A 20367-nucleotide genomic window follows, 5' to 3' on the forward strand; every position below is an offset into this window, starting at 1 on the left:
CGATTTTGCACTTTAGTCTAATTAGATGAATTACTTATGTACATTTAGGTATTTTTTTAACTATTTACACTAAATACATAACAACATTGTTTAAATTTTATAATAGGCAAAAAAAGTTGCTTTCATTTGGTATATAATATTTGTATATGTACTTAGTATTCTAGTAATGACAGCATTACTTTCTTTTATTTTGCCTAGATTTGCTTTGACGACTTTGTTATTCGCTTATCTATATATATAAAAATGAAACCCGTTTTCCGTTGTCACGACATAACATGAAAACGGCTTGACCGATTTGTCTGTTTTTTTGACGTGATAACGTCTTTAAAATCGTAAAGTCGGGTGACATGTTCAGAAACTTGTGTCACACCAAAACCTCACGAGCGCGATCGCAGGTATAATGAGAGAGAGACGGACCGATCTCCCGTCTCATCTCGAGCGCTGCCAGTCATTCCGTGAATGTATGAAGAAAAATGTATATCATAGTCGAATAAGTAAACTTGTCATTTTACACCCGAAATTTATCATCAAAAGTGTGAATAAAACGATAGATGTAATTTAAAATTTGAAAAAATTGTTATCTTCATTAATTCCTTACTTCCCAAAAACTTATATCACCAATAAGACGTTATCACGTAAACATCTCGATCGTAAACCTACTTTACAAACAACCAATATTTTTTTAATAATATTCCTTGAAGTACGAGGATGGTTCTTACGGAGAGAAAAATTAAGAAAATTGTGTGAAAAAGTCTAAAAACAACACTTTTCTATATTCCCATACAAAATATTCGTAATAATACTTAAAAGTCAATTTGAACTTTAATACCATATCATAAAGTTCAAATGTTAGTGGAGGGGTTCCGGGAAGGTAAATTTTTATTTTTTGACATAATGTATTTGTATGATAAGACATTATCAACTTTCTTTTTTTTATCTTACTAGCTAGACCGGTGTCCCGAATAGCAGAATAAGTATTAAAATAATAAAGAATCGACTGTTAGGCGGTATGATGTTCGCCAGGCCAGCGAGAGATATATAATATATATCGATTATTTATTATTGTAAGGTTTATTTCAGAGGTTAAAGAAAATTGTAGACTTGATACTTATTATTACACTGAATGATAACAAACACCATATATTTACACCATATAAAATTACAATAATTTATATTATTTTATTCTAGGAATTAATTTTATTTTGACTCCGTTTTTAGAACGCAAAATAAGGTCTGAACATAGGGCTGGCTCTATGTCGGAAGGTAGTATTTTAAAACTCTTGACGACTGCCGCTATTACAACTTTCATCTCCATCATGGCGAATTTTTGACCTGCAATCATAACAACTTGTTATACAGTAAATTGGTATGGGAATAAAAATACAATTTTCAAAATGTTATCCACACTTATTTTTAAATGACTAACTAAAATATGTGGTCTTTTCGGAAATTTAAAACCAACTTCAGCATATCATTTATGTATCTACACAGCTCCCTTGGGCCGGATATTATACGTATGTATTCTCAATGTCATAACCTGCTGTGCCATAGGAGCCCAGCCCTGCGATTCTGTAACTCACTTTTCGAACTCACACAGCGGTTTTCGCATCGGCGGTCGCTCTGAAATCAGTCGTGAAGCAGTCATTTTATGATTTGGCATTCTGAAAAGGTGGGAGCTTGTAGTTTATTGTTTATTAGAATGCCAAATCATAAAATGACTGCTTCACGACTGATTTCAGAGCGACCGCCGATGCGAAAACCGCTGTGTGAGTTCGAAAAGTGAGTTACAGAATCGCAGGGCAGTAGTAGTTTTCCACAACAAATACCGTTTAATGAACTTTAATTCTCATTACAAAAAAGAATGTATTTTATTTACATGATAAACTTATCGCTCTTTTTAAACACCTGTTATATAACGTGTCAACCAAGAACAGTAAATAATTATATGGTTAATGGGGTAATAACCTGTACTTATTATATTGAGCTTATTCCTATATCCAGCTTTTAACAAACTGTTTTGTAGTGAATTCCCATTCCTAGCTATGATGTAATTACCAATGTTTGCTCAGTGCTTTACTTTTTAAAAATGCAATCGACTAAGCTCTCATCAGTCCGTACGAAATTAATATTTTAGTGATGTTAATTTTGTGTGTTAATTTTCATTTGGTATTTGGTAACTGTACAGTGAGCCAAACATTTTATCGTGCAATATTTTTGTAATGCTCCGCACTATATATAGATTATTGGTGAATTATTGGATTATCCAACATTAAAAGAATTTCAAACGAAATAGTCCCATAGGAGATAGGCGCGTACAAACAAACAAAGAACTTTGCTCCCGTTACTATTACCCGCTTTGCTAGATAATAAAGATAGTAATTAGATATTGCGACTTACCTATGCAATTCCTAGGTCCAGCACTAAATGCTAGCCAAGCAAACGGATTCCTTGCAGCGTTAGCCTGAGAATCGAATCTCTCGGGCCGGAATTCCAGTGGATTGTCATATAGATCTGGATGCCTTTGCATGTGGAATATGTCCATGATAACCGATGTATTCTTCTTGATTTTGAGACCAGCCAGTTCTGATAGAGTAAAAATAATCATTTGTAAAGTAACATTGTGAATTTTATAGATGGGGTTACAACTACGGCTGAGACAAAACCATTTTCCGACCGGCGTGACCCCGTATGTGATTCCCATACAAATTCGTTATTGGGTGTCGCCTGTCGAAAAGTGTTTTTGTCTAGCCTCTGGTAGCGAGATCCTAGTAACGGTTTGTCACTTGTGATCGTGTGACCATCTCCAAGCGAATTCGATTAGCGTTCAATCACACCGTAAAGTATTGACAAAGGCTGAGCGTTTATAGTGCAAAGTAAAATTGTTAGTACATATATTAATATTCCTATAATGGTAACGTGAAATTGACTCACCGCTATCCTTTGTAATCATTCGTTCAAAGAGTGGTACTGAAGGATACAATCTCAAAGATTCTCTAATAACTTTTTCTAAATATTTCATTTTTTTTAAGTCACTGAAAATAACGATAAAAAGATAGAATTCAAAATATAATTGAAATACATATATTCATTGGCTAAGGATTATATTTTCTTAGAAACACTACATTTTACACTTTCTCTTTTATTTATAAACATTTACATATTTCCGGGAGTCGTCATGCATTTTAAACCGTAGTATACTGGCTTTAGTCAATATATTTATATATCAATTTATCCAAAAATCTTTATATATATATAATTCTTCTGTGAGTGTGTATGTCACTGAACTTCTCTCAAACGACTGGACCGATTTTGATGAAATTTTTTGTGTGTGTTCAAGGGGATCTGGGAATGGTTTAGATTCACAAATCAGCCAAGTACTTTCATACTTTGCTTTACTAATCGCTTGAAATATCATGCAGGACAACGTCTGTCGGGTCCACTAGTATTATATATAATTAAATATGAGTAATAACAATAATGTTTTGTATGTATAAAACGAATTAATAGATTTTGGTTGTAGCAGTGGTGGCCTAGTGGCTGTAGCGTGCGACTCTCATCCCTGAGGTCGTAGGTTCGATTCTCGGCTTTGTACCAATGGACATTCTTTCTATTTGCGCATTTAACATTCGCTCGAACGGTGAAGGAAAACATCGTGAGGAAACCTTGCCTTAGACCCAAAAAGTGAACGGCGTGCGTCAGGCACAGAAGCCTGATCACCTACTTGCCTATTAGATTAACAAATGATCATGAAACAAATACAGAAATCTGACTTAAAATCTTGTAGCGCCACTGATTATTTTTGTTTTGGTTGTGGCAACATTTAACTTATTGTTGCTTAAGTTGCTTAAGATAATTCACGTTTGCTCTACAATAATTACCTATAAATTGGATCCTTACTGAGATCGTCATTATAAATATCTCTCTGCTCCTGCAATACCTTCTCCTGGACATCTCGATGTTTCGATAAACAGAACAAAGCGAATGTTATACCAGACGTTGTAGTATCGTGACCCTGAATTATTAAACGAACTTTTTACTTTATTTCATTTATGCTCTCAAACATCACACAGGTTCAAATGAGGACAGTATGTTATATAAAGGATATACACGTGCAGTGGCGGATTTACCAGCAGGCTGAGTAGGCTGGAAGTCTAGGGCGATATTTGGAAACCGAATTTTTTTACTACTTCATAGAAATCAAAAATATTTGCCAATGATTTTCCACTCTCACTGTCATTGTACATTCGGAGTAGCAAACTTCCATATTCTAGAGTAAAACAGCTATTGCGATTCTGTAACTCACTTTACGAACTCTCACAGCGGTTTTCACAGCGGCGGTCGCGCTCAATAAATTTTGGCAAATTGGCATTCTCATAAACGATAAACTACAAACTCCCTACTTATCAGAATGCCAAATCGTAAAATGACTGCTTCACGATTGATTTGAGCGCGACCGCCGCTGCGAAAACCGCTGTGAGAGTTCGAAAAGTGAGTTACAGAATCGCAAGGCAGTAATCGCCGTCTGCGCTCTCAGCCTACACTTTGTATGAGTGAAAAGAGCGGAATTGCAAAAAATGTATTTCTCTCTTCCCCCTATCACCCATACCTGTCGGTCCTACTACTGGTTGGAGGCTGCGATGGTTTGTGTATAATTTTGCGCTCAAAAATCAAAGTTACATATTCAACTTCACAGCCTTATACCTTAAAAAGCCTTATACCGCCACTTGTAAAAATCCTCACAATCGAGTAGCCCGCAGCACACAACTCACGAGGGGACATTTTGTATAGAAGAAGTCGCATGGCTCCGCCAAGCTTCCGTGAATGTATATGTTAACGTAAAATTGTAACGTAACGTGTAGGTAACGTTGTTGTTAACGGTAACGAAAGATTGTGAACCTCAGCTTACTGCTTACAATTTAACGTATTATTATTCGGTAGATTGTACTACACTAACTTAGTTATCATTCAAACTTCTTTGGTCAATTACAGATTAATTTTACTTTCCAACAATTTCATATAACTACCGAATAATAATACGTTAAATTGTAAGCAGTTCGTTGAGGTTCACAATCTTTCGACAGTTTATAATCTCGCGAGATAGATTACAATCTAACGGTGTTTACAATTTTACGGTGACATCTATAACAAAGCAAAGAAAACAATACTCGTAATAATTATTGCATTGGGTAGATTTTGTTGTGAAGGGGTTTTACCTCATGGGTAAGATTGAACATGGGACAGAGTTACGACTTAAAGCGACGTTTTACATAGACGTAGTTGAACTTCGGCCTTTTTGTGCATACAAAAGGTGACATTGACAGGTTTTGCTCGTGTAGATTAATAATAACCAAACTATATACCTTCTCTAAAATTATGTATATGTATGGGGCTCTTAGACATTATTGTAGGTTTATGTTCTATGTTATGTAATAAAAACAATTCTTTTAGAATACATTACTAACAGTATTTGAGAAAACATTACGAAGAAGTTTTAAGTTTAATAAAAACTGCCAGAAGCTTTAACGCTTGAAGGACCTTGATACGGGTTGCAGACCAAGAGCTAAGCTAAGTTAGTTTAGCTTAGCTCGCATAGCTGACGCAGTTTTCCATACTTGTGTGCAGACCGCAAACTATGCGAACTAAGCTATGTGAGCTAACTAAAATATGCGAAGCTAAGTTAGTTGTGTATGCCGATGCGCAGCTACACGAGCTAAGCTAAGCCCCTCCCGCTACCCCGCACACCATTTGCACATCCTTCGCCACACTGACTGAGCTTTGGCTTACCTGTTGGTGTGCACGCTATTTATTTCTAGCTTAGCTTAGCCTAGCTTGCTTGGCATAGCTTAGTTTAGCCTTGGCATAGCTTAGTTTTCGGTCTGCAACCTGCTTGACTGTCATAACATGACAGGACTCTGAACGTATCATATATAAGCAGTTATTCTCAGTAGAATGTTCTAGCCTCAAACTTTTCTAAAGAAATATTTTTTTACAGACGAAAAAAAGTTTTATATAAAATTGGAAACCACTAAGCCACGGAGGCTCTACGGAATGACATAATACGCTACAGCTTCGTTGTTTACCTTCAAACGTCAAGGTTTAAAGATTTAAAAAAACCTGTTATTATGCGGTTTTGTTTGTAATGTAATGCTATTCGGATATATTATCAACAAGTAGTATAAGACTTAACTCTGGGTAAAATTGAAAGGTTTTTAGTAATCAAAACTATCACTATTCCACTAACGCTTGGGGATATAATATAGTTTGGCTGGAGTGCAATATAGGAGCTATAAAATAAGATTTTTTTTTAAATCAGAAATAAGCTTTTTATTGCTTTTAAAAAGTTCAAATGTCCTCGCGGCATTAAATTATTAGGTGATAAAATAAATTTTTTTAAATTATTATATTCGAGTGTAAAAGGATGATTCGTACGTTTACACCAATATGTGGTTCAAATAAATCTTTTAGAAAAAAAGATTTCTTCTATTAATTTTAAAAGTTAATAAAAATACATACTTCAAACATAAATGTATCAACTTCTTCTCTGACAGCCTCTTCATCGATTCGTTTTCCATCAATTTTGGAAAGCAATAGTAAATCGAGGAATGCGTGCTTATTTCGTATACCTGTAATTAAAAATATAGGTGTTTATATGGAAACGCCTTTAGGAGTTCTGTGTGGATATGCCTTAAGGCCATTTGCCTCTTTAGAACGCGCCGTTACAGTAGCGTGAGAAAAGTATAAGTTGTCTTTGATATTAAAGCAATTAATTGATAATTATGAGATAACATTAAAAAAAAAGTTAGCCACGCAAGGCCAAGCGCGGCTAAGCGGTTAAGCGAGGACACTGTCATACTGGAAATTTTTTTTTTAATTGTTTTAATTTGTGGTAAAAACTATTAAATTTTACGATGCTTTAAGCATATTCTTAGAGACTCAACATTGTTGTAAAACATAAACACAGCTTGTACAGCTATTAACATTTGGTTAATGTATTGTGCATATTACCCATTTCATAACGAAACATTTATTTATTTATGTCGTAATCCTACAGCTAACAGAAAATTATATACTAGAATAATAACAAACAATTACACTAAAAATATAGCCAGAAATATTACATAATATTAAACTACAACAAGGTTCAAAAATTTACAAAAGGAAACAAACAATAACAATTATTCATAACATTTAACTAGTTGGTAATTTGGCTATGCTGTGTGGTGGTGTAAAAGTGAGGGTATGTGGAGTATGCTCATGATGCAGGTGATTTTGCGCTATGGATATAAGTTAAAATTTTGTATTACAATATAAATAAATTCATTAGTATTTTGTATTCTACTCAAATTTACGTAACAATAGTTTTTTTATAAACGTCTAGACATTATGTAATGAGGTCAAATGTTATTTAAATTTAGTTGCATAAAAACATAGCGGTGAAAAATAAAAGAAAACACGGAATCATAGAACATTGCATATTAAATATCCTCGTTTTACCGTCTACGTTTCGAATAATACTATTATGCTCTTTATTATATCTATATCAAAATGAATATCATATTAACATTAAATAATATATATTTAGTAATCTATAACTAAGAAGTACCTACAAATTGTCTGCCTGTATATTCACAAAAAGAATCCAAGAATTTGCTTTTAAACAAAACAATAATAGAATGTGTAAAACAAATGACGCAAAACTATAAAATACATTTTGCTACAAATTCTTTTCTCGTACAAAAACACAAAGTTATTCCGAAACAATAATAAGTTTTAACGACAATCGTGATAGTTATCTACACAAATTATTGTACTTTGAGAGACTTCTTGTTTTTAATGTTCTTTAAAATCTATACAGAGTACACAAAATGTTAAAACTAATAAGATCTAATTTTCTTAATGTACATAGTAATAATAAAAATAATTAAAAATTAAATTTAAATGTGTGGTCGCTGGCAGCATTTCCTGGCTGAATTGCGTCACTTTTTCGTAGAGCGACGAAAGCACCAGCTCTGCCCTGCGATTCTGTAACTCACTTTTCGAACTTACACAGCGGTTTTCGCATCGGCGGTCGCTCTGTAATCAGTCGAAAAGCAGTCATTTTATGATTTGGCATTCTGATAAACAATAAACTACAGGCTACCACCTTTTCAGAATGCCAAATCATAAAATGACTGCTTCACGACTGATTTGAGAGCGACCGCCGATGCAAAAACCGCTGTGTGAGTTCGAAAAGTGAGTTACAGAATCGCAGGGCTGGGGTCACCAGATGTGATAATATCTAATTGTCTTTGATTTTTACGAAATAGTTTAAGTTTAACTTTTAAAGTCAACGCAAGAGTAGGTCACTCACGTTATTAATCTTTTATTTGTAACTTTATTTAATTTAAAAAAGTAAAAAACCTTGTCTTCACTGCCGACCACTTCTTTTTCCGTGAACATCGGCTTTAAAGTATTAATTACCTAATCAAAAATTAATATTTTTTTTTATTATTTTAATTACCAGAATTCACTTCACGCATATTAATTTATACGATTATAAATTTATTACATCAGACAAATTAATTTCATTTAATTAACTGAAATTGACCTTAGAACGCAAATCTCCTTAACTGTCCGTTTTTTTGCAATAAGTTTATTAAATTAATCATAGACAGTAATAGTGTGTTTTATTGGCCTTACAGGTGTGATTTAATACCTAGCCATAGCTGCCACGGATATTAAAATAAAATATGCCTAGAGTTATGTAACCTAACTATAGTTAAGTTACATATAAATATTTTAGGTAATCATTAGAAGCGTAAACCAAATATCAACAATCATACTACACTGGAAGCCAATATTGAGTATTTACCACACATAAAAATTTTATTTTAACATTCTCGTTTCCGTTAATGTCCAATAACATAAGTGTCATTTAGATTTATAAACCCTTAAATAAGCTAAGTTTGTTTTTGTAAACATCGCAACCCTTCTACTCCTAATTTGTGTTAGTTATAAGCTCATATTATTTTAAAACAATAAAGTCATTTGTTAATTGTTACCCAGCTTCAAACAAAGCGTTTATTTTTTTGAAGTTTCTTTGAACATATCTATATAAACACCGCCACCAAACTTAATTCTAGTCTATAGATATTTAGTCTTAGCTAAAAACTTTACCGAATTCCGTGTTTTCTGGAAGACTATCGATATTCGCCTGCTTCAATTCCTCTTTTCGTATCGCAAGTACTTTTTTAGTGTGCCCGTGTAATATTTTTATTGCTTCGTCGTGTGATTTTTTGTATGGCGTTAGGCGAAATATTGCTTCTTCAGCTACGAATGGATTTCGCATTTTTAATGCTATGATTTGACTTAACCTGAAAAACAATTAAATTTTTTATCTGATCTCTGCCATTGCCACGAACGCCAGTAATAACACCACACATTATCACCAGTAATAACGTTACTGGTGATTTTGGCTATTCTCTCCACAAAAACCACCAAAAAGGATTACAAAAAATATACTCGTATTAGTCCAGTCGTCTTCGAATTTTTCGCATGGCAACATATTTTGCGATTCCTTTTTATTTATATAGAAAGAAAACTTATCGTTTATTAAGTATTATTTTAGGAAACAAAATATGGCGTAGCGGCGAAGGCAAAAAAAAAATCCACCGAGGGGCAAGTGGAATGCGGCGTAAAAGTACATATATGGAAACACCAATCAAAAGTGTTAGCACAAGAAGTGTGACCGCGCGTCTGCGGTTGTGATTCTTCTCTGCAGCGCGGGAGCATGAAGAATAGTCCCCTCCTGACTCCTCCTACACTTGAATATAGAGACTGAGTGGTATTTAGGGAATGGGTGCGGTAAGGATAGAAAATGAGAACAGAGAGGACTATCTACTTGGAAGGCGTGAACATGTAGTATTAAAAAATATATTTATTCTGAATTTTTACATTATCTTACTAAACCCGTTTAATACATTTATCTTAAAAGAAAATATAAGATAAGGAACCTTGTCGAGTACCGATATTTCGTATAAATAATACAGTACATGTGTACTTACGTTTCAATACTTTTCACGTAATTTGAATTACTATTCTCTTGCGTATTGAATGAAACACCCATTATTGACTCTGAAAAAATCTTGTTTATTATACTAAACACAATTAATACGGTTGAGCCAGCGGCCGACAATGGACGGGTACGTCACAATTATCACAAAAAATAATTGAAATATAATAGAGGTAATGTTAATTTAATATCACACAAAAAAAATAAGTCAGTGGCGCTACAACCTCTTTAGGTCTGGGCTCAGATTTCTGAATCTGTTCCATGATCATTTTTCAATCAAGAAGGTGATCTGCCTCCTGTGCCTGACAAACGCCGTCGCCTTTTTGGGTCTAAGACATGTCGGTTTCCTCACGATGTTCCTTCACCGTTAGAGCGAATGTTAAATGCGCACATAGAAAGAAAGTCCATTGGTGCACAGCCGGGGATCGAACCTATGACCTCAGGGATGAGAGTCGCACGCTGAAGCCACTACGCCAACACTGCTCATTACATTACTAATTAATAATATACAATAGAAATAATCAATATTTAAAAAAAAAAATTGGTTTTAGTCATATTAATTGTGAACTGTGGAACCAGCGGCCTACTGCCCTGTGATTCTGTAACTCACTTCACGAACTCACACAGCGGTTTTCGCATCGGCGGTCGCTCTCAAATCAGTCGTGAAGCAGTCATTTTATGATTTGGCATTCTGAAAAGGTGGGAGCTTGTACTTTATTGTTTATCAGAATGCCAAATCATAAAATGACTGCTTCACGACTGATTTGAGAGAGACCGCCGATGCGAAAACCGCTGTGTGAGTTCGTGAAGTGAGTTACAGAATCGCATGGCTGAACTATTTGCGAACCAATTCGACTTCGGGTCCTTCAAGAGAAGAGCGTACCAATTCTTAAAAGGCCAACAACGCACTTGCAAGGCGCAAGCCTTATGTGTAATATTTTGCAAATATTATTGGAAATCAAATATTCGTAGAGCATTTATGTTATTGGCATTTATAGAACAAGAAGCAACCTGATGTTATGTGATACCGCCGCCGATACTCACGCTGGCAGAAAGATAGCAAGTGCGTTGCCTGCCTTTTAATAATTGGTACGCTTTTAAAGGATAAGTCGAATTGGTTTTATATAGTTTGTCTATAGATAGAGAGTATTCATAAAATCATATCGAAATTCACGCGGGATACGCTGTGGGTGGAATCTAGATTAGTATATTCTATAATTACCTGTGATATTATCTAGAGCGGTGAGAGCTATAATGGGGAAAAGATCGAATGATTTTTCGTCGCAGTAGCTCTTTCTGAGTTTGTTTATCAAAATTTTTTCATTCTTGATGAAAACGGGTAAGAAATTTTGCAAAATATTAAAATGAAATGCGGGCGTCAGGAACTTTCTATGCGAGTGCCATCTATGACCTGAAAATGAATGACGTAATATACCTACTGTCTATTATCTATGTAATGTTTATGCATTTTTCCATAGTTACTTGCTAACGGTGTCTAAAAATGAAAACAAAAGTAGGTTACTCTAACTTTTGTTTTTGATTTTAATACAACGAAGTGGTTATTCAATTAATAATCACACTAAGTATTGATACTCTAACATTGATATACAAAAACCCAAGATGCACAATCAACGTCTAAAAAACGTCCTCAAAAAATGAACGCAACATTCTAAATTGTGCGCTCATTTCAAATAGTCTCGCGTGTAATAAGTGGAGTCGATGTTATTTATTTGTGTTTTTTTTATATAAATAAATTTATGTACTTTTGAACTTTTTTGTGTGTAGTTTTTGACAAATATATTTACGCTATATAAAGTGTAGGTCAGGAGGTAGCCAATTTAACATTTTTTTTTAATTTAAAGAAAAAACTTTTTAACCGGATTAAAGTTACGTATTATTATAAATTTACAACTATTTAACATCCAACACCTTTTGTCTTCAGTCACCGTGACCACGCACGCTGTAAAGCGCCCGAAAAGTCGGATAAATTTAAAATTATGTTAAATACATAGTTGTAAATAAAAAAGTCATGTTCGACTCCACTCAATACCTTGTCCTACCGACCACGGTCGGTCGTAAAATTTTATTGCTTTATGTACGTATAAACTGCGTTGTAATAACAACTTTAAGCAATTCGCGTAAGGTTGATTTTGCAATAATATATGCTTGTAACATATACTGTTATAGACATACTGTTATAGAAAGGAACAGAAATAGTGTTTCGGGACACTTTCGAGCGTTACTTTTATTCGAGACTGTGCATCTTGGGTTTTTTGTATATCAATGTACTCTAATGACGCCTTCAATCTACAGCTACACTGCGATGACGTCATAGCCTTAGCAAAATTATTTCGCTAGATATAGAACTTCTCTATCTTAGTAACGAAATGATGTTGAGAATAGTAAATTACATAATATGTGAATTTTCTCTATCGAAGATAAAAAAAAACATACCTGTAGAGGTTAGAAGTCCAAATCCAAGCCAATCAAGAAGGTAGGTATATGATTTCCCTTTGGTAATTAATTCCGTACTTGATATTAAAGGCTGAAATTATAATATACAATTATTTAAGCAAATAAGGCAAGCTATTTTTTAATAAAACATATAAAATAATTTAGTTGACTATTAAATTAATAATTGTAATTATTTAAAAAAAAAGTCAGTGGCGCTACAACCTCTTTAGGTATCTAAATCTGTTTCATGATCATTTTTAAATCTAATAGGCAAGTAGGTGATCAGCCTCCAGTGCCTGACACACGCCGTCGACTTTTTTGGTCTAAGACATATCGGTTTCCTCGCGATGTTTTCATTTACCGTTCGAGCAAATGTTAAATGCGCACATAGAAAGAAAGTCCATTGGTGCACTGCCGGGGATCGAACCTACAACCTCAGGTGTGAGAGTCGCACGCTGAAGCCACTAGACCAACTGCTCAAATTGTAATTATTAACTTAATTAATATTAAGTAGCGATAAGGCCTCTGTACCATGCTTTTCTTCTTTTTAAGTTTACCGTTAATTTTGTTATTTAATCCATGTGCAAAAAGTTTTAATAAATAATAATAAATGATTAATAATTATAAACTTAAAGAAATGCAAAACTGAGCAGCGTAGTATGGTTTGAGCGAGCGCCTTCAAAAATTAAAGTAAAATTTAGATTATCATTAAATGAAAACGTGTAGTGGGACGAACCCCAAGAATTTTATTCTTTTTAAAAAATGTATCGTATAAAGAACGAAACCGACGGAGTCCAAAATCTGTAAAACCTGTCCTATGCTCAAACCGAAAGTATTCTACTGCAACAGTAGTTTTCTTAAGGAATGTTTATGTAGAATTTATTAAGTCAAGTACATAAATCATTAATATATCAAATGGAAGAGACTAGCTGTCCACGATATAGGGCATCCTTGTGTGGGGGCTAGTGCATTTTCTCTTTTAACTATACATCCTCTTTATTGTGTAATAAAGTTTATATTTATTTCTGTCTTTTTATGAATTGGTGTATTATACGCGAAGTTTTAGTTTGTCTCACCTCGATGTACTTTGGATGGTACAACAGCACATAAGGGTCGTGGAATAGATGCACTCGGACCGCGTCGCCTTTGAAATCCATGGAGCAGAGGAAGAAATTCTAAAAAATATAAAAGTATTTTTAGTAAAATATTATGCAAAGTTACTTATGCATATGTATTTATGTATGTATTATTTAAACATACTACTTAAAAGAAACAAAACAATAGTGCCTACAATTGACCTACCTCATTCATTCTGACACCCATACTATTACAGCCTTATTGTACGCTGTGTGGCTTATTTGTAAAATTTCTATAGCTTATTAAATTTCTGTTCTATATAGCCAATATTTTAATTTTTAAAGTGAAAACTTCTTTAGCGGCGTTGTACACTTTTTTTGGAATGGGTAAAAAATGTTAAACTCGCGTCAGGACACGTGACCTGATCGAAAATTCGTAAGACGGACGGAGAGTAGACAGCTGGCGCAGCGTATTTAATGTAATATAAATTGTCATATTTGTGTACGTTAGCGCAATAAATAAATATTGTATTCTACCACATAAATGATAGTACTTTCATACTGATAATTAAAGTAATTCGTGCAAAATTATTAAATAACCATTCCAAAATATCAAAAATGCACAACGTTAATATTCAAGTTTTCACTTCTGCCGGCACTCCCGGAGTGCAATCCGTCGTTTTTTTATATAACTAAGTAAAGATAATAAATAAAAAAAACTATCACAACAACGATTGGTAAGCAATGCACTCTTTATCGGACTTGACCTCGGATTCCTACGTTTGCCTCAATGGTATTGATTTCATTGTATATCCGTCGTCGATTTTTGTATCTCAGAACGGATAGAACCGTCCATCAAATTGTTTATAGATTAATAATCACTAATTGATGCCCGAAAAGTTAACGATTGATTCAAGTAAGCAAAGGATTAATAGCTTCTTATTAGAAGCTGGTGGTGGATGGTGGATGGTAAAATCATTTAATCTTTGCTAACGTATACAATGTATACTAAACATAGAAAGTGCACAGTGCACAGAGAGGACCTACCCTTTTACGTTCACCTCTTTATGCTGAACTTTCATTAACCACTGTAATATTATTGTATATGAATGTACAATCAAAGAAGATACTGAAATCTAGGACCGTAACACACACTTCTCGTAACTGAATGACCTTAAAAAGATCGAAATGTATTATTGGCGCCAAAAGCTTGCAAAATATACCTCGCCGCACGCATAACGCATGCGCTATTGCGGACGCTGCCACAGATTCCTATTTGAATATATACCACCTCATACATGCGTCAACTAGGAAAAACAATTATTTATCGATACTCTATATGGAACGCCGTAACACGTTACGTAACGAAGCGAATTACCCTCCCATAAGATCAATATCACTTCAATAAATGTAACATTGGCTTACTATAGAAATAACGTAGAAATTTTTAAAATTCTATCAAAGCTCATATAATAAAAAAATAATCCATTGGACGAAATGTTCAGAATTATAATATAACTAAATTGTTTATTATATTTTAATAAAATTATCCTGTATATTGCTTGGACAGTATTATTCCTAATCATTAATGATGATATTTTTTCTAAACTTGTAGGTGAACATAGTATTGCCAGATAGTGTAATATTGTCATAAATGTGCCACTGAAAGTTACTTAATGTTTTATTATTGCATATATATTATTTTAGTTTTTAATGATTTATTATTTTTTTAGTTTTAGTTATATCTAATTATTTGATTATTTGTGTTTGGTATTTCATGAAGCATCTTAAGCGAGATAAAAAAAACATGTACTTATGTAACAAAACAATTTGTATGACAATACTTGGCGATTAAAAAGAGTGGCGGAAAGTTTCTTGCCAGTTCTTCTTACCCGCTCTTCGCCCTTGACTTGCGAACTGGTAGTAAATGTAAATTTACAATTAATTTAACTTGACAATTCAAAAGTGTACTTGGTTACCCACTTGAATAAAGATATTTTGAGTTGAGTTTTGAGTTACACGCGATAGAAGTTATACTACTTTGGATATATAAAAATCTTTTCAAAAATTTTATTCTACGTTTGTAGAAAAAATGACACTAACAATAGAAAAAACTAAAATGTTGACTATAGCTAACTTCAGAGTGTCTATTTTTTGTGACGGAGTGCGGGCGCATCGTAAAAATTTATTCTCATCATTTTTCCCAAACGCTTCAAAAGAATGATAACTTCAAGAAGATTTAAATAAGTAATTAAGCTTTTTATTGTCATTAGACATTATGGTCTAAGATCCGGCTGCAGGATTAGTGCGTTCATCGGTTATTTGCTAAAAACCAAATCTTTATGTATATTTATAATTAGGAGCATATATATATGTACCAAGTTGCCTATCAAAATTTGGCCGCTAGTATTTTTAATTGAATTATTTTTAATTGATTTTTGGGAGAAGATTTCGTTCACTTGTTATTTAAATAAAATTTCGTTTTTACCAATTCTTGAAAGGCCGGCAACGCACTTGCGAGCCTTCTGGCATTGTGAGTGTCCATGGGCGGCGGTATCACTTAACATCAGGTGAGCCTCCTGCCCGTTTGCCTCCTATTACATAAAAAAAAAATCGTCTACATCACGGCAATTTACATAAAGATTATTTTATTTAAATAAGTGAATGAAATTACTAATGCTATCAGCTATATATAGCATTTGTAACTTGACGGAAGTGGGCACCCGTTACGTTTTTATCCAATAAATATATATTTAATTGTAGATTAATAATTAAATTACACCTAAAGGACAGTGCTACTCCTACGAAATTTAATCCCCATGACAGAATAAAGCAATAAAAGTCCTCTTTTTTTAGGTATGACAGAACGTTTTCATTATTCACTAAATGTATTACTTACCTGTTCTTTTAACAAACAATAAATGTGCGTTTCCAACAAGAGGCAGGGGCATAGGTCCCGGTATGTTATAAGATTTTGTATACCTTAAAAGTGATAGCCAGGAAGAAATTGTCAAAAACGTCAGCGCGATTACAATTAAAAACTCTATCATTTTAATGTCTTTTGGACGACCAACCCTCAACATTTCTCAATTAAGACTATTTAACAGTAAACAAGCCAATTACATTAAATTCTGTTATGATTAAGTTACATTGACTTTATCCGACTGTAAATTATATTGATTCCCGCCTAAACGTACAAGCATAATGTCAAGCAGTTGACAGTCGATGACAGGTTATTTATTGTTTATATATTGTTTTATTAAGTTAAAAATCATATCAATAAAATACTTTGAAGAAAGATAAAGGGAATTTGGGAAAACTAGAGTATTTTTAGTAAATTATTTATTATGACAATATATTGCAAAAAACCAGCGATTAATAAGCCAGCTAATTCTAAACAAAAAAAGTGATTGACAAAAAAGAATTAATTAGATATACAATATATGATTTTAATACATGTACAAAAAAAGACATTGAAATAAAGAAGGTTACATTAATGTTTCTTAAATGATTAGATTTTTTATATAATTAATGTTGAGTTCGAGTTGGTAGCTTAAAGATTATACATAATATTTAAATAATTATCTATGGAAATAGCAAGGGCATAACCTACTATGTATTGCAACATAGTTTTAGAAAGAATTAATAACGAGATGTTACTAGATAATATTACGATACTTGCGCGTACTCGACTGTGTGCAACTAATCCTTATTATTTATCATTTATTAGATATACGCAAACGCGTTATAGCGGTTATACCACGGATACCACCAGTGGAGGACGAAATATCTAATCAGGGAACGGATTAGCTGAGGCTACGGCGACCTTAAAGAAAAGAATCCCTAAACTTTATGTAGCACTAACAAACCACTACTCCATACTATACTATTCCCTAGTATTCAGTAATTACAAAAGAGTCTTATAAAACCACGGTCCCGAGTTACTGGCGTTCCTTTGATGGAACAGGGGTGCGAAGAATCACCCAGGTGCAGATGCATTTGATAAAAAAAGAACTCTTTTCGCTATGACCGCTACCATCTGATTCAATAAATCATAGTAAAGTCCAAATAATAAGGATAAAATTATGTCTGCGAATCGTTGAGGGTGTGGACGGGTATGAGAACTGCGGATGAGTTGCTGCAATGACGTCTAACCTTCAGTAAAGGAGAGGCATCACAAGAAGATGTTATGAACAACGTAAGCATATTTGGGTCATCAAAATGCCCTGGTAAATGCATTGATTATTAGCACATAGTTACAAATAATGATAATCTAATATATAAAATTCTCGTGTCGCGGTGTTTGTGGTTAAACTCCTCTGAAACGGCTCGACCGATTCTCATGAAATTTTGTGTGCATATTGGGTATGTCTGAGAATCGGACAACATCTATTTTTCTTCCCCCTAAATGTTAAGGGTAGTCCACCCCTAAATATTTATTTTTTATTTTTCGATATTTTTTTATGTTTTTGATACAGCATTAAAAAATACATACAACCCCAAACTTTCACCTCTCTACGATCAACCCCTATTTTTTATTATAAATGATATACATGGCAAAACGACGTTTGCCCGGTCAGCTAGTCTTATATATAAAATTCTCGTGTCACAATGTTAGTTACGATACTCCTCCGAAACGGCTTGACCGATTTTTATCAAATTTTATATGCATATTCAGTAGGTCTGAGAATCGGCTACTATCTATTTTTCATACCCCTAAGTGATGAGGCTTGTCCACCCCTAACATTTTATTTTTATTTTTTGAACGAAGTTTTTAATTTTAATTTTTTTATTATAAAATACATACAGCCCTAAATTTTCACCCCTCTATTACCAACCCTTATTTTTATTTGTTAATTAATATCTTATCACTTGAATTCTGAGGTTTATATAGAGAAAAAGGTAGGCTAAGTAAAATCACATTAAGGAGAAACGAAGTTCGCGGGGGCAGCTAGTATTATATATAAAATTCTCGTGTCACATTGTTAATTAGTAAATAATTAATAATTACCATACTCCTCCGAAACGGTTTGACCGATTTTTATCAAATTTTATATGCATATTCAGTAGGTCTGAGAATCTACTATTTATCTTTCAACCCCCCAAGAGATAAGGGGTGTCCACGCCAAAAAATAAATTTATTCTTTAGAATTTTTTTATGATTCAGCATACAAAAATACATACAACCCTTAATTTTGACCCCTCTACAATCAACCCTTATTTTTTATTATTGTAGATAGTTATATTTATTGAACTGAAATAATATTTCCTAGAAATAATATACATGGCAAAACAAATTTTTGCCGGGTCAGCTAGTTTATATATATATATATATCTCCATAACTTAGTTCATCTCTTAAGATGGCGCCTGGTAGATAGTACCGGTGATCCCAGAGCTGGTGTTTTTCTTTCTTAACGAATAAGTATGGCAATACATCGAAGATATGCTGCCAGCGTTAAAGGTACACTGCTACAGGGACTAAACATTTTTATTAAATTTTCTATTTTTTAATTTGTAAAATTAATTAGTTCCCTTACGAATTATCTTTTGCTTTCATTTCATACCATGTTCCTATTTTAGATATTATCGCAAAACTAAAACGCACGAAATAATACACTTGGATTCGACTTGGGACTATAAAAACTCAAGGGCAGCTTACTGCGCCGCGCATAACGCTAACATAAAATTGCTCCAATTTATAATTAATTATTATTCAATGTGGTATAAGATTACGTATACTAAATTAAAAATCGATAATGACAATCAAAATTTCCTAATGTCACTGTAAGAGAACAAAGGGCAATATACAAAGTTACAAACGCAAAATCGTAGATTAATAGATAATTGATAGCACTAATTTAATAATAATTAGTACGATGTACTTACGCGTTCTTCTTGTTACAAAAAGATGTCCATTTCCAATCAGAGGTAGAGGCGTGGGTCCGGGTATATTATAAGAATTTTTATCTTTTAAAAGTATTATCCACGACAGTATTAAAATTAAAAGTAGCGCGGCGGCAATTAGTAATGTTATCATTGTAAAAAATAAACACCCTACGCGCTACATTCCTCAAACGAGACTGTCAATTTCGAAATAATTTACATAGGTTTTATACGAGAATTCCGGTCTTGCGAACATGCGACTTGTACTGCTATAGGTATTGAAGCAAGGGCATTAATATTATAGACGTTATTTCAAAATAATTCTTTATTTACATATCTAACCCGGCTTCGAGTGTAATTTTATCTGTATTTGTCAACATTAACTAGGTACGCCACTGCTAAATTCCAGATTAAATGACAGTTTTTTCGTTACGTTCGTTATAATTAGAAATTGCGATGGATTGACGCGATGGATAAACATTACAGTTATTATTTACAATTAAATTTAAATTAACAGACTTATGAAAAATATTTCGATTACACATCATTATATATATAATTCTTCTGTGAGTGTGTATGTCACTGAACTTTTGATGAAATTTTTTGTGTGTGTTCAAGGCGATCTGGGAATGGTTTAGATTCACAAATCAGCCCGGCAGGTGGCGCTGCAGTCGGTACTTTCATACTTTAATATTATCCTAATAGCTTGAAATATCATGCAGGACAACGTCTGTGGGGTCCACTAGTATAATATATATTTTATAATAGGTTCTTATCACTTCTACTTTTAAATTCCATTGGTTTCATTCATAACATTAAATGGTTATTAATTTGTATTCATTCTTAATCGATGAACCTACATGTTTTTGTATCATAGTAAAGAGGTCAATAGTGGAACTGTC

At 33.4% G+C, this 20367-nt stretch overlaps 1 protein-coding gene across 2 annotated transcripts; it reads right to left on the reverse strand.

Moving 5' to 3' along the window:
* Positions 1–1124: 1124 nt before the first annotated feature.
* On the reverse strand, positions 1125–19607 carry LOC125059289 (cytochrome P450 4d2-like). 2 transcript variants are annotated; one of them, XM_047663658.1, is made up of 11 exons: positions 19469–19607; positions 13582–13680; positions 12506–12596; positions 11274–11462; positions 10044–10113; positions 9157–9353; positions 6514–6623; positions 3879–4012; positions 2932–3032; positions 2398–2583; positions 1125–1332 (listed from the first exon to the last, which is right to left on the reverse strand). In XM_047663658.1, the coding sequence occupies exons 2-11, from the start codon at positions 13660–13662 to the stop codon at positions 1175–1177; spliced, it is 1317 nt and encodes a 438-aa protein (XP_047519614.1). In that variant the 5' UTR covers positions 13663–13680; positions 19469–19607; the 3' UTR covers positions 1125–1174. The 2 variants fall into 2 exon arrangements, with proteins under 2 accessions (XP_047519614.1, XP_047519613.1); XM_047663657.1 differs by lacking the exon at positions 19469–19607 and adding an exon at positions 16481–16677.
* Positions 19608–20367: the final 760 nt, after the last annotated feature.

This window comes from Pieris napi, chromosome 19, assembly GCF_905475465.1.
Source record: "Pieris napi chromosome 19, ilPieNapi1.2, whole genome shotgun sequence".
Lineage (NCBI taxonomy): Eukaryota > Metazoa > Arthropoda > Insecta > Lepidoptera > Pieridae > Pieris > Pieris napi.